This window comes from Varanus komodoensis, unplaced genomic scaffold (genome assembly GCF_004798865.1).
Source record: "Varanus komodoensis strain SLA01 unplaced genomic scaffold, ASM479886v1 scaffold25, whole genome shotgun sequence".
NCBI classification, from domain to species: domain Eukaryota; kingdom Metazoa; phylum Chordata; class Lepidosauria; order Squamata; family Varanidae; genus Varanus; species Varanus komodoensis.
Genome location: NW_025335661.1, coordinates 705,363 through 723,730, shown reverse-complemented (window position 1 = coordinate 723,730; position 18,368 = coordinate 705,363). Strand labels below are relative to the sequence as shown.

General features: G+C 44.2%; 1 protein-coding gene across 4 annotated transcripts in view; it reads right to left on the bottom strand.

Moving 5' to 3' along the window:
- Positions 1 to 18,368, bottom strand: part of LOC123024769 (high density lipoprotein binding protein) — a 70,945-nt gene that overhangs the window by 2,463 nt on the left and 50,114 nt on the right. For all 4 annotated transcript variants that reach the window (XM_044432913.1, XM_044432909.1, XM_044432911.1 and 1 more), the window contains 10 exons: positions 17,131 to 17,352; positions 16,794 to 17,012; positions 16,506 to 16,644; positions 15,357 to 15,511; positions 14,375 to 14,479; positions 13,782 to 13,916; positions 11,378 to 11,521; positions 10,984 to 11,169; positions 672 to 788; positions 341 to 469 (listed from right to left, as the gene is read on the bottom strand). In XM_044432913.1, the coding sequence (XP_044288848.1) occupies positions 341 to 469; positions 672 to 788; positions 10,984 to 11,169; positions 11,378 to 11,521; positions 13,782 to 13,916; positions 14,375 to 14,479; positions 15,357 to 15,511; positions 16,506 to 16,644; positions 16,794 to 17,012; positions 17,131 to 17,352 (1,551 nt within the window). The remainder of the gene's footprint in view (positions 1 to 340; positions 470 to 671; positions 789 to 10,983; positions 11,170 to 11,377; positions 11,522 to 13,781; positions 13,917 to 14,374; positions 14,480 to 15,356; positions 15,512 to 16,505; positions 16,645 to 16,793; positions 17,013 to 17,130; positions 17,353 to 18,368) is intronic.

Genomic DNA, 18,368 nt, shown 5'->3' with positions numbered 1-18,368 from the left:
ATGTTCTAATTGCCCCACTTATAATACAAGGTGCATGCTTTTAATGCATATAAGACAACTCCAATTTTTGCCCTGCTATTTCTGTTCCCAAGGGTCATCTTATACACTGGTTTATAGAGTAGGTCACTTTCTCACATGCCTCCTTACATTCCTACCTTAGTGCTAAGTATGCAAAGCACTCACAGAGGAAGGAGCTCTAAGTTCATAACAGAAGGGCTGTTGCCCCATAGACTACCCAACACCAGCAGAAGCACTGACCTTTGTTCTAATACAAATGTTAACCAGCTGCACCCGTAATGGCAGTCTAGAAGTAATAAATAGTCAAGAAGTAGTAACCTACCTTCTCGGTGTTGCCTGCTGTCCAAGGGGCATCTCTCACCACAAAGCCCTTCGATGCAGCCTTAGCTTCTTCATGAGCAGGTGGTTTCATGTACACTTGCATTGCTTCATTGTCTACTACATCAGCCAGCTGAAGTGCCACACAACACAAATAAGAGCAGTTTAGTTAAAAGATATTGTTTCTTATTTGACAACAAAAAGCAGCAGCAATAGGAGCAACGTTTTCTTGATAATACTCTGACCAGCATATACAAAAGACACAAACATATTGACTCTCTCACCATTATCCAATTTTAAAGTCATTCTTCTACCTAGCATAGCAGTACACTCACATATTCCTCTTCCAGGTTCAGGATATGATCAATGGCTTCCTCCACATTGTCAGGGAGTCCAGTCACAGTCACACAGTTTGGGTCAGTGGCTCCACTCTGAGGGAAACGGATATCCACCTGCAGTGATGATGAAAATTTCAGATATGGTGGCAAATCAAGATAATAGGTCATCTCATTTTTGCTTCCATCAATAACCCAGGGAGTACAAAGTGAGATGGAAGATAACAATTGACTATTTTAAAGAGGCTCAGATGAAAGTGCTTGGCTTCCTATGAGAAGGAAGGACTATTCATGCTGGCAGCAGCACAAGTCATTTATTAAATAATGCCCTACCTACTGCGCAGTGACTGAATGGAACCCTGTTCTATACTGCTGATTAAACTGAATAATCAGATTTTTGTCTGACCTGCTCTAAAATGTGCTTGGAGCCCATCCACAGCTAATCCTGAAAGCAGTGGTGGAAGGGTATTGTGCTTCCGCTTTCTTCTAGAATCATGTGTGTGTCAGTCATTTATTGTGTTGCTACTCCTTGTAGAACCAAGACAGTGCTAGGGCTTCCTGCGTGGAATCACCTGATGCTGCAGAATAAACACTGACTGCCACTAACAATAAGTACATCTACCTCTACTTATTTACCAGACACCTAGGAATTGTTTTTCCACTCTTACAGCTTCTGAAAGTCTCAAAAATGTCACAGCAAATGCACAGAGAGATGTTTTTGCCTTCCTTAAATTTGTCCATACTGAAGCCAGACAATATATTCCCTTGAATATTCTGGCATTTGTAGCCAAGGTGGTACCCTCAGTTGATGAGTGGATCTCAGTTGTGCATTTATGGTAACTACAAGCCTCTTGAAGCCTTTCAAGTCAACAGTTTGAGAGTGGCCTTTACAGCTCCTTGTGTTTCTAATGCAGCCCTGTACCTGAAGGTGGACCTAGCTCTGTGGAGGCTTGTGCAGGAAATTTGCTTGATAAATTTCTGGGTCAAACTAATCTTCTCTTCTACAGTGGTCAGTATGGAGAAGGCTCCTAGTAGAGAAATTACTGACTTACAACTGGCAATCTAATAGCCCTTGAATGTTCCAGAGCTAAACTAGCTATTAATCAATATGAAATACAGAATTACTGAAAAAATTAGTTCAGTTACAAAATATCCCTTCCTTAGGAGTAAGGTACTTGTTCCTGCAAATTATGTAACTAACTGAACTGTCCCTAAATTTTGAAAAGACTTTAGATTGGCTTGATTTAACATTCTACCATCTAGAGATATAATATCAGAATGTTCCATATCATGAACATACTTGGCCCTGTAAAAGAGGGGAAGTGGAAACAGCTGGGCATATTTTATTATACTGCTCTTTTCACTGAGACATTCACCATGTTTTCATTACACCTATTTCATATAAAAACAATTCCATGCCAATCAATTTGATTGTATCTTTTTGTTCCTCTTTCAGATCAGGATTCTCTGATCACAAACAAAGTTGTCAAGTTCTGTGGAACAGCTAAAGCTTCCCATATTTGTAAAACAGTATTATCATAACCAGTCAATATTTCAGGTTTGCGTTAGTCTTCTCCAAGTATTGGCATAATTACCTACTTCATGGGTAAATTAGGGTATGTGCCCCTTCATGGATCACTGCCTTGTCATGGTGAAGGGGCTTGCGTAGCTCAATGAAGCTATGAGCTATGCCGTGCAGGGTCACCCAAAACGGACAGGTCATAGCAGAGAGCTCTGACAAAATGTGATCCACTGGAGAAGGAAATAGCAACCACTCCAGTATCTTTGCCATGAAAACCACATGGACAGTACTGAAAGGCAAAAAGATATGATGCCGGAAGATGAGCCCCTCAGGTCGGAAGGTGTCCAATATGCTACTGGGAAAGAGCAGAGGGCTAGTACTAGTAGTGCCAGAAAGAATGAAGCGACTGGGTCAAAGCCAAAAGGACATGCAGTTGCAGATCTATCTGGTGGTGAAAGGAAAGTCCAATGCTGCAAAGACGTTGCAAAGATCTATACTCCATAAGAACCTGGAATGTAAGATCCATGAATCAAGGCAAGCTGGACATGGTCAAACAAGAGATGACAAGACTGAACATCGACATCTTAGGAATCAGTGAACTGAAATGGACAGGAATGGGTGAATTTAATTCAGATGACCATCAGGTATACTACTGCGGGCAAGAAACCCTCAGAAGAAATGGAGTAGCCTTCATAGTCAATAAAAGAGTAGGAAAAGCAGTACTGGGATACAATCTCCAAAATGACAGACTAATATCAGTTCGAATCCAAGGAAAAAAGCAGGTTGCTTACCTGTAACTGATGTTCTTCGAGTGGCCATCTGTGCAGTCACACATATCGGTGCTGCGCCTGCACAGTGCCTTTGGCCAGAAGATTACAAGCTAACGGTTTTTGGCGGGAAAGCTCCGCTCCCCCTCCCCCACAGCCTATAAGGAGTGGAGCATCCGCCATTTTGTTCAGTCTTTGACGACCAAACGGACACCCCCATGTGGGAAAAATTAGTTCTACTGTGAACTAGATCGGTACCCCAAGAAATAATGGAAATGTTCAGTACCGACGAAAAAGTCCACTCACCGACACCGAGCAGGGCCGGCGGGTGGGTTGTGTGACTGCACAGATGGCCACTCGAAGAACATCAGTTACAGGTAAGCAACCTGCTTTTCTTCATCGTGGCCTCTGTGCATCACACATATGGGTAGATTAACAAGCTTACCATAATGGAGGAGGGGAGGTGTCCTCAACGAAGAACAGATGAAAGAACGGCTCTGCTGAAGGAGCAATCTTGTCGAGCCCGAACGTCCAAATGATAATGTTTGGTGAAAGTGCAAGGGTTCGCCCAAGTAGCAGCCCGACATACATCATCAATCGGTACTCCTGATGCGAAGGCAGAGGAGGTAGGAACAGCCCTAGTCGAATGGCTTCAAGGAGCTGTGGGTAAGTCAATCTTAGCCAGTTGGTAAGACAAAGTGATGGTATGGACTATCCACTTAGAAAGCCTCTGCGGAGTGACAGGGGTGCCTTGATCTCTGGTAGCATATTTAACGAAAAGTCTATTTGAGTGCCGAATAGATTCCGTCCTAGATCTGTAGAAGGCTAAACAGTGCCGAACGTCAAGTGAGTGCAATGATCTCTCTAGCGGAGTCGACGGAGACGGAAAGAAGGCAGGCAAATTGATATCTTGTCCCATATGAAAGGGAGTGGACACCTTAGGGAGAAAAGATGGATCGAGCCGCAGAACGACCTTTTCTCTATGAAAGTTGAGGTAAGGTGGGTCTATGCAGAGAGCACAGAGCTCATTGGCCCTTCAGGCCGAGGTAACCGCCACTAGAAACGCTGTCTTCCACGAAACAAGACTTAAATCGACTGTTGCTAACGGTTCGAAAGGAGCTCTTGTAAGCACTTGCAAAACAACAGAGAGACTCCAGGTAGGCATTACTGGCCTGATCGATGGATTCAGATTATAAAGCCCTGCAGAAACCTCTTAATAGTAGGTTGAGAGAAGATGGACGATCCGTCCAGCATGCCACGATGATAGGCGATCGCCGCCGTACACACTTTAATCAAAGATGGTTTCAGTCCAGAGTGGTGTAGTTCTAAGAGGAACTGAAGAATTTGGTGTATCGATGATGTAAGTGGAGAGAACGAACGAGACTTGGCAAAGGTGGAAAATCGTATCCATTTAGCCGCGTAAGACTTCCGTGTGGAAGGCTTTAGAGCGGAATCCAAGATGTGTTGAATGTCCGGATGAAAGGTTGTCAGATTCGGTGGAACAATCGTTGGATCCGACAGTGCTGGTGGATCGAAAGAGGAAGCAGCGCCGACCCCAGCAGATTTGAAGGTTCTGAATGCACCGAATTCAAGGGCAAGATTCAAACCACTTGAAGTTGCTGTCAGTACAGATGTAGCAAAATTAACTATCGGATTCGCCACGCTGTTAGTTTCAATGACAGTATATCTGGATGGCGAAGCGCACCGTCCTGCTGGGTTATGAGGTACAGAAGCAGTGAAAGATGAAGGTATTCCCTGTGAGAGATGTCGAGCAGTGTGGCAAACCAAGGTTGGCGTGGCCACCAAGGGGTAATCAGTATCCCCATGGCCCGATCGTATACAATCTTCGCTATGACTCTCATCACAAGAGGAATCGGCAGGAAGGCGTAAAACTTCAGGTTGTTCCATGGGATCATGAAGGTGTCCCCTAGGGATTCGCACCCGATTCCTGCTCTCGAACAGAAAGTCTCGCACGCCTTGTTCTGTTGGGTGGCGAACAAGTCCACATCGGGAAACCCCCAGCGATGAAAAAGATCGTTGCATGTCTGAGGATCTAGTTCCCATTCATGGGAGGTAAGCATGTGCCTACTGAGAAGGTCCGCTTCCACATTGTCCGTACCGGCCAGATGGGCTGCCATTAGTGTAATGTCTCTCGAAATGCACCAGTCCCAGATCTGCATAGCACGTCTGGCCAGGGACGGAAATTTCGTCCCACCTTGTTTGTTCAGATAAAAGACGGTGGCTATGTTGTCCGACATCATCTGAACGACCCGATGTTGAAGAACATCCTTGAAAGAGCGTAGGGCTTTGAATACCGCCAATAGCTCCAGGAAGTCGATATGATTCGTGGATTCTTGATGAGTCCACATGCCCTGGTTATACAGGCCGGGGCATACCGCTCCCCACCCCAGAAGAGACGCGTCGGTACCAACAGTTATCGATGAGCATCAGGACCTGAAGGGGACCCCAACTGTCAAACTGGCTGGGACTGACCACCATAGTAGAGAGTGAAGCACCGAGGATGGAACTTGGAGTAACTTTGACGGTGGATCTCTCTGTGGATGGAACACTTTGTTGAGAAAAAGCTGCAAAGGACGAAGTCGAAGTCTGGTGTGTGGTACCACAGCAACGGAGGAAGCCATATGGCCTAGAAGCCTCTGGATGGACTTCGATGGAACCGTCCCATCTCGTCGCATTCGATGGATGTGGCGAGAGTCAGCTGTCTGTCCTGAGGGAGGAAGGCCTTTTCCAACGTCAAATCCAAGTGGGCTCCTATGAATGTAAGCTTCTGTACCGGAAAAAGAGAAGATTTCTCGGTATTAATGCAGAGGCCCAGATTGTCCAATAAGGCACAGGTAATACGGATGGAAGTGAGGAGTGCTTCCCTAGACCTGGAGACCAGGAGCCAGTCATCAAGGTAAGGATAAACTTGTATGCCCTGGAGGTGTAGGAAAGTGCAGACAGGGGCCATGCATTTAGTGAACACTCTCGGAGCGGTGGCCAAACCGAAGGGTAGAACTGCAAATTCGTACAAATCGGAAGCAACAGCAAAGTGAAGGAAGCGCCTATAATTGGGATGGATCACAATATGGAAATAGGCGTCCTTCAAGTCCAATGAGGCGAACCAATCCTCTTTCCTTAGCAGCGGCAAAATATTTTGGAGGGTGGTCATTCGAAACTTTTTTGTCATGATGAATCGATTCAGATTACATAAGTCCAAAATTGGACATAGGCCACCATCCCGCTTGGGGACCGTAAAATATCTGGAGTAGAATCCATGAAGTCCATCGTGTTATTTGACGAATCGCTCCTTTACGAAGAAGTTATTGTATTTCATCGAGCAGTACCGACGAGCATGATGTAAACCGGATCGGACTCGATGGAGGAGCGATGTCGAATTCTATCCGACAGCCGTGCTGTATGATGGACAATACCTGCCGGTCAGATGTAATGGACTCCCAAATGGGGAGTCGGCTTCACAGCCGGTCCCCAGATGAGAGGGGGGTGAGTATGGGATAGGTTAGAGGAATGGTTCGCCCATCCCGTCAACGCTGCCTCCTATCGTCATATCGGTGGCGGCCCTGTTGGTAGTGTTGTTGGGGCTGTTGTCGGCAGCGTTATTGTTGTTGCTGCTGCCTGTGCTGAGGCTGTTGCCTGGATTGGTAAGGCTGTCTATAGGGCGGACGGGTCCATGCCCACTTACACCTTGGTTGCGACTGGAGTTCCATCCGTAGGGCTGTCATGCAGGATTCATGGAGTTTTTTGAGTTTATGATCTGTCTTGGAATGGAAAAGCCCGGACCCATCAAAGGGCATTTCCTCAATTCAGCACTTAGTCTCTTCCAGAAAGTTGGCGCTCCTCAGCCACACATGCCTGCGAAGAGAGATAGCACCGATCAAGGCTCTTGAGTTGGTGTCCACATGGTGCCTGGCTGTGGACAACTGCTGAATGGCGACCTGCATCGCCTTCTTTATTAGCACCTTGGCCAGGTCTCCCTGGTGGTCCGGGAGGGCCAAGATGACATTGTGGAGGCGTTGCATTATAAAGTACTGGTACCTCGCCAATGTCGCCTTGTAGTTCGAAATACGCAGCCCCAGGCCTGATGCTGTGTAGACTCTTCCTGGCCAAGGAGTCGATCTTACGGCCCTCCTTATCCCACAGAGCGGTGTGGTCTCTTGCCTCTCTACCCTGGGAGGACTCCACCACGACCGAGTTCAGCTTGGGTGGTGGAGGAGGAATGGGATGTCCTCCTCCCGAGCCCAGTACATGGATTCGTACCTCCGTGACATGGGTTGAGGGTGAGAAGGCAAGTCCCAGGGTTGCGTCATCGCCTGCCATAGGGTGGTGATCAAAGGCAGGACAATCGAGGTGGACTGCTCCCCACGGATGACATCATAAAATTTGTCCGTCGAAGGTCCTGGACACTGGACAGTGTCGATATCCAGGGACTGGACAAGCCAGGACATCAGCTCCGCAAAGGAGACATGGGACTCATCTGGTGACGCAGGGCCCTGGGAGGTCACAGCGACATTGGGAGAGGTGGAATCGACGTCCGAGTCGTCAGAGTTCGCACCGTAATACGGGGGAGCCGAAGAAGAGGACTCCACCGGCGAGACGGACCGGCTACTTTCATCTTGAGGAATCGGGAATGCACACCTCGGATCCAAAGACAGTGGGCGGTCGCGGGAGGGTGGTGGGGACTGATCCCTCGGTGTGGGATAGTACCCAGTAGAGTGTGGCCCTCATGGTAGACGCGCCTTCGTCCGAAGGGCGTGAGGGCGGGACCACCGTGGTAGAGCCAGGCTTCGAAGCGACGAGTGGGTCGAAGCCCGATCCCACAGGAGCCTCCGGAGGCGGTTCTCACGATTTTTCCTGACCTGCTTAGAGAAGGTCAGGCAGTGAAAGCACTTGTTGGTCCTATGCCCCTCCCTCAAGCAGAGGAGACATAGGTCATGAGGGTCAGATGGAGACATCTTCGACCCGCATTCCGTGCATTTGCGGAAAGCCACTCGCTGCGCCATCGCAAGAAATGGGAAAAAAGAAGACAGTGCAGAGGGTAAGAATATATTTTTGGTTGATTTTTTTTTTTTTAAATAGAAGATCGAAAGGAAGGTAGAACAATAGAACTACAGAACTGTAGAGACAATGAGAACTAACAGGGATATAACAACTGGAAGAGTAATAGAGAAGAAGTACTATATGAGTAACGGTCAGAGCGATAGTCGAAAGCGGCATGAGGCACAGTGAACGGCAGTCGCAAAGACTGAACAAAATGGCGGACACTCCACTCTTTATAGGCCGCGGGGGGAGGGGGAGCAGAGCTTTCCTGCCAAAAACCGTTAGCTTGTAATCTTCCAGCCAAAGGCACTGCGTAGGTGCAGCACCCATATGTGTGATGCACAGAGGCCATGACGAAGAACCATTCAACATCACAGTAGTTCAAGTCTATGCCCCAACCACTGGTGCTGAAGAGGCTGAAGCTGACTGGTTCTATGAAGGCCTACAACACCTTCTAGAATTAACTCCAAAAAACGATGTCCTTATCATCATGGGGGATTGGAATGCTAAAGCCAAAAGATATCCGGAGTAACAGGCAAGTTTGGCCTTGGAGTACAAAATGAAGCAGGGCACAGGCTGGTAGAATTTTGTCAAGAGAATATGATGGTCTTTTCCAACAGAGACAACTGTATACATGGACATCAACAGACGGTCAAACACAGAAATTAGACTGACTATGTGCTCTGCAGCCAAAGATGGGAAAGCTCTACACAGTCAGTAAAAACAAGACCAGGAGCTGACTGTGGCTCAAATCATGAGCTTCTTGTTGCAAAATTTAGGCTTAAATTGAAGAAAGTAGGGAAAAGCACTAGGCCACTCAGGTATGACCTAAATCATATCCCTGATGAATATACAGTAAAGGTGACAAATAGATTTAAGGAATTAATCTGGTAGACAGAGTGCCTGAAGAACTATAGATGGAGGTTCGCAACATTGTAGAAGAGGTAGCAACTAAAATCATCCCAAAGAAAAAGAAATGCAAGAAAGCAAAATGGCTGTCTGGGGAAACTTTACAAATAGCTGAGCAAAGAAGGGAAGTGAAAGGCAAGGGAGAAAGAGAAAGATACACCCAAATGAATGCAAAATTCCAGAGAACAGCTAGAAGAGATAAGAATGCCTTCTTACATGAACAGTGCAAAGAAATAGAAGAAAACAATAGAAAAGAGAGGACCAGAGATCTCTTCAAGAAAATTGGAGATATGAAGGGAACGTTTCATGCAAAGATGGGCATGATAAAGGACCAAAATGGCAGGGACCTAACAGAGGCAGAAGAGATTAGGAAGAGGTGGCAAGGTTACACAGAATAACTATAGAAGAAAGAGCTTAACGTTCCTGATAACCACGATGGGGTGGTCACTGAACTCGAGCCAGACATCCTGGAATGTGAAGTCAAATGGGTCTTAGGAAGTTTGAGCAACAACAAAGCTAGTGGAGGTGACACTATTCCAGCTGAGCTATTCAAAATCTTAAAAGACGATGCAGTAAAAGTGCTGCACTCAATATGCCAGCAAATTTGGAAAACTCAGCAGTGGCCACAGGATTGGAAAAGGTCAGTTTACATTCCGATCCCAAAGAAGGGCAATGCCAAAGAATGTTCAAACTACCGCACCATTGCACTCATCTCACACGCTAGCAAAGTGATGCTCAAAATCCTACAAGCTAGGCTCCAGCAGTACGTGGACCGAGAACTACCAGAAGTACAGGCAGGATTTCGAAGAGGGAGAGGAACTAGAGATCAAATGGCAAACATATGCTGGATCATGGAGAAAGCTAGGGAGTTCCAGAAAAACATCTACTTCTGCTTCATTGACTATGCTAAAGCCTTTAATTGTGTGGATCACAACAAACTGTGGCAAGTTCCTAAAGAGATGGGAGTACCAGACCATCTTATTTGTCTCTTGAGAAACCTATATGTGGGTCAAGAAGCAACAGTGAGAACTGGACACAGAACCACTGATTGGTTCAAAACTGAGAAAGCAGTTTGGCAAGGCTGTATAGTGTCGCCCTGCTTATTTAACTTATATGCAGAGCACATCATGAGAAAGGTGGGGCTAGATGAATCACCAGTTGGAATTAAGATTGCTGGGAGAAATATCAACAATCTCAGATATGGCAGATGATACCACTCTCATGGCAGAAAGTGAAGAGGAACTAAAGAGCCTCTTGATGCGGGTGAAGGAGGAGGGCGCAAAAGTTTTCTTGAAACGAAACATTAAGAAAACTAAGATCATGGCATCTGGTCCTCTCACTTCCTGGCAAATAGATGGGGAAGAAATGGAGGCAGTGACAGATTTTATTTTCCTGGGCATCAAGATCACCGCAGATGGGGGCTGCAGCCAAGAAATTAAAAGATGCTTGCTCCTGGGGAGGAAAGCTATGGCAAATCTAGACAGCATACTAAAAAGCAGAGACATCACCCTGCCAACAAAAGTGCGTACAGTCAAGGCTATGGTTTTCCCAGTTGCAATGTATGGCTGTGCAAGTTGGACCATAAGGAAGGCTGAGCACCGAAGGATTGAGGACTTTGAATTGTCATGCTGGAGAAGACTCCTGCAAGTCCCTTGGACCACAAGACAATCAAACCAGTCAGTCCTAGAGGAGATCAACCCTGACTGCTCTTTAGAAGGTCAGATACTGAAGATGAAGCTCAAATTCTTCGGCCACCTAATGAGAAGGAAGGACTCCCTGGAGAAGAGCCTAATGCTGGGAACAATAGATGGCAAAAGAAGAAGGGAACGGCAGAGAATGAGGTGGCTAGATGGAGTCACTGAAGCAGTTGGTATGAGCTTAGGTGGACTCCCGGGGATGGTGGAGGACAGGAAGGCCTGAAGAAATGTCCATGGGGTTGCGATGGGTCGGACATGACTTCACGACTAACAACAAGGGTATGTGCTGATCTATGATAGCAATACATTCATCTTTTTTTTTTTTTTTTTTTACAAGACACCATATGCACATTACTTACCTTGAATTCATCCATGATCTTGCGGATGGCCTTCCCACGTGCTCCAATAATGCGGGCATGAACACGATGGTCCAGAGTGATGTCTTCAGATACCATCTGCTCCAGTTCACCAACTATCTTCATGATGGCATCTCGGGCAGATTCAGCATTCTTCTCATATCCAGTGATGGTAATCTGATCCTGGGCCTGAGGTTGGGGGTTTATTTGGACAGTTAATATCAAGTCCTTCCAGACATCAGCATACAGTACTGGCCTCTTTAGCAAGTGATGGCCGACTACAGGAAAACAGCAATGTAACCTGAATGCACTTGTTCTCAGCTCCAAGAGAAACTTCCTCCATTTCTTTGAATCCTAATCCATTCTCTTCCCTAACCCACCTCTGACATCATCTCACCTGGGACTCATCATCCTTGTCTGGAAACTGTATGGTCACATCATGCTCTGTGCGGATTTGAGTGATCACAGCGCCTTTCCTGCCAATAATCTTAGGGTGGTATCTGGGATCCACAGCAACAGTCAGTTTAAAGTTTCGTAAGGCCTAGAAAGAAACAAGAGGAACAGGTTTAAAGATTTGCATAATTGCCATTCTCATTAAGCTCATTTTGTAACAACTTCGATGAATATCAAAACTTAGTAAAGAGAGGAGTTTACAAATTATTTTTATTTATTTTCATTTTTATGTACTGCCCCATTCCCAGAGGCTCTGGGCATTTTATAAGAAATTAAAACCAACAATGATTAAAATCTGAATAAAAGCAAAACCTAAAACTGTATGTTTTTATTTAAATAAAAAATTTCAACCTAAAAAAAATTTCAACCTAAAACTGAGAACTAATCTGGGAAGATTGTCAGAAGAGATATGTCTTTAATTTCCTCTTTAAGATAGTAATCTAGGATATCAGATGAATTTCTCAAGGCAAACCATTCCACAGTTTATGAACAACCACTGAGAAATCTTATAGAAGCAAACTTCAAAAGGTTATCCCCACAGGACCTTAGCTGGTTAGGTGGAATATAAGGGCAAAGGTATTTTGAACCCAAGCCATGACAGGCTTTAAAGGTAATTACTGACACCTTGTACTGTTTCCGGCAATTTACTGGCAGCCAGTGCAAATACTTTAAAATAGCTGATATGCAATCTCTCCCAGCTGCCATATTTTGTACTAGCTGCAGTTTCCAGAATAGGCACAAGGGTATCCTTTTGTAGAACACATTGCAAAAATCATGCCTAGAAGTTACCAGCAGGTGCACTACTATTCTCAGGACCACCTGGAGCTGGAGAGACACCACCTTCTCCATTACCTTACAAAGAACTGGTATGTATGAAACTTGGCTAAAGTTAAGGTCCAAGAGGTTCAAATTAGGTTTCTTAAGGACAGGCCATAAAATAGCCTTCTTCAGTCAGATAGGAACCCTACACTCTCTGAAGCAGGAACTGATTATAAGACATAATTGCTTCCTCAACCCCCTGGGCTACCAGACAAGACAGACATGGATTAAGAGGGCAAATGGTTTTTCTCAGCAGTTCAAGCAACCGGTTAACATTATCAGGGCTTATAAATTGAAATTGATTCTGGATAACTCCATTCAGAGTTGCGACACCTTTGTGCCAATCTCCACCTCCACAATAGCATCAACCTTAGCTATTATCTGAGAAATTTCATCTGCAAAACAATTGTTAAAAGTGTTACAGCTAGCAACTGATGGTGCTAAAGACAGGTTAGGGTGCACTGGGGCTTCAGAAAAATCTTACCACCCCTGAATAGCTCTGCTGGGTGTGCCTTTGGAAATGTGAAACTAGCAGAGAAGAAATCCTTCTTTGCGTCTCCTACCACCACTCCGTAAGAGTGAAGATGCTCTCTATAAATTGTTTTGCTGGAGATGAGTCTGGATTTCCACCTCAGCAGTCTAGCCATCATCCTTCCCACTTTATACATCAGAGTTCCTTTGCATACCTTTGAAACAGAGAGGATGCTCAGGAGCAATCTTTCTAAGGCTCTAGTCATCTCCCAATTCCATTTTGTGACCAGGGATTCAATAGGATCACTGACAGAATTGGCCAAAGAATCCCCTAGATCTGACTGGAAACCTACTGAATCCTCAAGTCTTTGTGAGTGGACCATTCTAATAGGTTTGCATCTATACATGGGCACAAAGAAGTGGCTATGATCATACCCTTGACCAGGTAACGATCTGACCAAACCAAGACTGAGGGTGTAGAAACCTCAGTCTTCAAAACCAACTGTTCAGAACTGAATATAGCATCAAGTGTTTGTCCGGCAATATGCGTGGGTCCAAAGACCAACTGAGACAGGCTCATGGTTGCCATGGCCATCATGAACTCATGGGCAGCACCTGACAAACTGGATTTGAAAGCAACATTGAAATCTGCACCCAAACCAATTCTTCCTTGCATCCACTTGTCTTGACCCAAATGTTCAAGACTCAGTAAGGTTCTTTAGTCTATTGGATAGTATTTTAATCAAGGGTGAAATAACATTATCTCTTTTGACAGAACATGAAGAGACAACTTTTAAGATTTATATGACAGGAACACTTAAATCTTTCCTGAATATCACCCCCCTCCTCCACTTACAGTGCTCTTCATCATGAGGTGCTAAAACACTGCCTGCACTGACTCATCCTATTTAAAGCTGCTGCCAAAAACCTACAGCCTTTTCCTGCAGCAATATCCTCAAACAGAAGGTTTTTTAAATTCATGAATGTTGCTGTTTTAATAAGGTGGGGCAGCTGGAAATGCCTGGAAAAAGTGACAGTGGTTCCAGCACAACACATACCCGATCTTCTTGCTCAGCTTGCAGTTCCTTCACTCTCTCTAGAAGTCTGGCCTTGGCACGGTCAAGGTTAGAAGCAAGCCCACTTATAGATATGATGTCAGACTGAAGCTCAGGAGCAGGGACTTGGATATTTACCTAAAAAAATCAAAGCAAGTTATTATTATTGTAAGATCAGGCACCTGCTGCGTTATGGCCATCCTCAATCTTCAGAATCATCATTACCTTGAATTGCATTACCTTGAAAGAATTGCATCTCCTAAGTGCTAAAGATAACAAACAAAAAGTTTTGATATATCATTAGACATTTGGATTGCTTATTCTCATTCTCTCAATACAAAATGCCCCTCAACTATACAAATGATATTACTAAGCATATCAGAGGTATTTGTGCAGAAATGGCAGGAAAATAGTGCCTGAAATTTAGTAACAATCTTGCTGAGTTTGGGATAATTAGGAAGTTCAGCATTTGTATTCTGGCTCCCAAATAAATCACAATTAAGGCAACTACTGCAAAATTTTATTTCCCCTGAAAGTAGAATGGATAAACTAAACTGTTCTCCAAAGCTCAAAGAAAGACCGGAAATGCTACTCACCTCAAACTCATCCATCATTTTCCTGATTCCGACACCCTTCTGACCAATGATGAAACGATGAAGGTCAAATGGAACTTCTACTTCAATGGTAACTGGAACCAGAGCCTGAAAAGCAAGTGTGGAAGTTACAAGATATATATATAGCAATTTGGAAAAGTCAAGTCTTAGTTCCATCAATCCAGATTGCATCAAACAAATGCTTACTTCCAGCAAAATGAGAAGTTATCAAATCTAAAGGCTAAGGAAAAACACCATCTAGAATACTAAATAGACATGCTGCCTAATATATTCTACTGTTCATTATCTCAATAGGTTGCTATTTCATACATCTCTTCATCCAACCAGGCTTCCTGCTTCTGCTAGTGGATATTACTTAATACCATGCTGCTGTCAGTGAAGTGATGTTTCTAGAGCCATTCCCAAGTAATGGCTCCTTAGGAGTGCATCCAGACGTAAGACACAAGGATAATGAGTGGTCTGAAAACCACGTGCTATGAGGAGCAGTTGAAAGAGCTGGATATGTTTAGCCTGGGGTTGAGATTAAACAAAGACATAATAGAAGCCTTCAACAATCCAGAATGCTGTCACAAGAAGATGGAATGAAGTTGTTCTCTTATGCTCCAGAGGGCAGGACTAGAACTCATGCACGAAATTGCAGGGAAGCAGATTTGGGGGGGGGGGGATCCTAACAAGTTCAACAGTAGAATGAATTACTTTAGGAAGTGGTGGGTTCCCCTTTTCTGGAATTATTTATGTAGCAGCTGGACAGCCATCTGTCATGGATGTTGTAGCTACATTCTGTACTGTTCACAATCTGCTGAGCAGAAGGACTAGGTGATCTCCAATATCTCTTCCAACCCTGGTTCTATGACCAAATATGCCTAAGTCATTTCATGGCCCTCTGTAAGCAAAGTTAGCAAAGTCTCATTCAAGACAGTGTCACAGGATTCTACTACAAGTTCCTAGTCACCATCTCACTTACCTGCAGGGCCTCTTTTGCTGCTTCACATTTCTCTCGACGGCCAGAGATGATGATGGTGTCACACTTCTTTGGGGAGCCAGGATCTGTTTCTTTGAGCTCTTTCCCTTCACTACTATCTTTGCCATTCTCTTGTACAGCCAGTTCTGCAGTGGGAGCTGTGATGACAAAAATTAGAACACTGATTGCATTTGTGATGGATTAGCTTGACATCAGCTTAAGCATTTAACTTGCTGCCTCCAGAATATATAGAAATACGGACTGTTCAGTTACCTGGTGTGAGTGACATGACAGCCAACAAAGGCTTAAATTACCCATGGGACTGTTGTCTCATGCAAGGTGCCCATGGGCATTATTCTTGCATGACACCTGCAGGCATCCAGCTTGTCATGTCATACGAACCCAGGTGGCAGGGGTTCTATTAAGAGTTTAAACCATGGTTTGAGAGTTGTCTAACCTTCAAATAACCCCTGCTGAATTGGTTTGCAGGGCACAGCAAAGCAGATGCCATGCAAAAATGGCACCAGGCACTATTGTCCCTTGAGTAATTTAACCCATGGTGGGCTGCTGTATAGTGTGAACTAGGACGCTGTAAAAAAAAAACCTCTCAATTAGGGTTGATGGCAGGAACGCCATGTCTGAAATGCCACCATTAAAAATGTAAGATGTTCAAGTCTATTTGGTTTCTCATACCAAGGTCTGGCTCATGGATTCATACTTCATGTACAAGCAAAAGATTTTAGTACCAATGGTCTGACTTGTATCCAAGAGCTACAAAGAATTATCTATTAGGAAGTCAACTTTCAAAGCATGAGGGCTTGCATCTGATGAGGCAAGAGAGCACTGGGTGTTTGCCACTTCATCACTTTCACTAGTGTTCAGTATCTGATTAAGCAACTCAGAGTGTGCTGCTCTTCAGCCAACTGAGAGGGGATGTTTAGCCCACTCCTATATAATGCATATAGTCCTACTTTTACATTGATCAAAACTTAAACAAAATCATATGGCTTAAAAATTTCAAAGGATTAACACTCTATTTTCTAATAGTGTTAACCCTTACTAAACAGGGTTAACACAGCTATAAAATCATCACAGCAAACATGGTGTCCCCTGCACCCACAGGCATCTGCCCATTATAGGAAGATCTCAAACCTGTGTTCTCCTCCCGATCTGGAAATTTGATCTGAACACCATGATCACGGGTTATCTGTTGGATCCTGGAACCTTTGGGGCCCATAATAGAGCGGTGATACTTCTGAGGAATGGTGCATTCTATTGTCACCTGGGCTTCCTATAAGTATAGAGAAAAGATATACAAGTATAATCTAAGCCTGTATAATGGGACACTCCAAACATTTTGTAGGTGTGTACATCAATATACTAAACAGGAAAATGAACAGTGACCACAGCAGAAACAGCCCATCTAAGGCAAACACTCACCAAGTCATCAATGATCTCTAGGATGCGTTTCTTTGCTGCTTCAACACAATCCTTTGCTCCTTTTAGGGTGACCTTGTCACTCTGTGTGCCAGGGCGAGGAAAACTGACCATCACACCTCCATATTCTTCTGCAATGGTCCGCAATACTTGCCCTTTCCGGATGACAAAATGCCGATGATGTTTGGGGTCCACAGTCATGGAGTCTTCAACTACATTGTCCTGCAAAGTACATAAGAGGGTATCACTGGCTGGACTTTTCCAAAGCTATGATATCTATTAAGTCCTTGTAAATATCAAACAATATTTCATATAAAATAAGCAAAGATGCCTTTCTCACCAGGTTCTTGATGAGCACCTCCAGCTCCTTTTGAGCCTCCTTGACAGCTTCCTCTGTTCCCATGATTGTAATCAATTCCTGATCTTTATCCTCTGAGGTAGGGAAGATGATTCGGGCACCAGTATTATCACGCACCTTACGAATGTTTCCACCTCCTTTGCCAATTAGGAACTTATGGTATTCTGGCTTGGCTCGCAAGTCTACAGTATAACTCTTGGTTTGCTACATGGAAGGAATAAACAGAAGTTAATGTAGTAGGATTTATTTATTTACTGCTTTATTTCTATCCCACCATTTTTCTTCTTGCAAGGAACTCAAGGCACCTTACATAGTTTATTATCACAATAACCCTGTGAGGGAGGGGAGGATAAGAGTCAGTGAACCTTATGAGCAAATAGGTACTGAATTCCAGTTTAACATTATAACCACTACACCATACTACAACACTTCTTCAAAGTCTTCTGCTATTAGTTTTGGAATTAAATTAACATGACTGTCTTCTGGTAAGTGTGTATTTATGGACATGAAGTCTTTTGGAAAATTGAAGTTCAGAATAAACCAGACGGAGTCTTAATTTAGAAAATTCAAGGTAGGAGTATGTAGTAGATATCCATAAGACACAGCAGAGTGAACTTTGCCAAAAACCACAATTCTACTCTGGGAAAACCTAAACTGGATAAGACCCACAGTTCATGCTAAATTTTTAAAAGTTGCATACAGCTGCTTTTTCTCCTTTTCAGAGAGCGTTCCAGTGGGCTCTACAGTAATTCCTATACGTAATAAATGTACAACCAATCTCCAAGTTAATGTGGACAAGTGGACACCAGATGTCACCTTGATCAGAAGTAGCTTGACAGTGGCAAGTTCACAGCTGTTAATTTAGTTATTTGGATTTGCTTATTCTATTGGGCTTTTGTGTGTGTGTGTGGGGGGGAACCTTTAAAAAACCCTAGCAGTAAGGACTTGCATATAAAAGGTGTTTACTTGGTTAGTAAATACAGAAAACCACTTCAAAGCCAATTTTCCAGATCTCCCAAGTTTGAGGAAATTATTCTGAAGGGATCAAAAGAAGCCAAAATTCCTGTTAAGCTACATGCTTTTCCCGATGTATAGAAGACTCCAGGCGAAGGATGGCGAAAGCTCAGGTTAACTCCCTTCCTATTTTAAAATATGCTCAGGGTGCAGTTATTGAAGCAACAATCCCATTGCTAGGAAGAAACTCCCAATAGTCACATAAA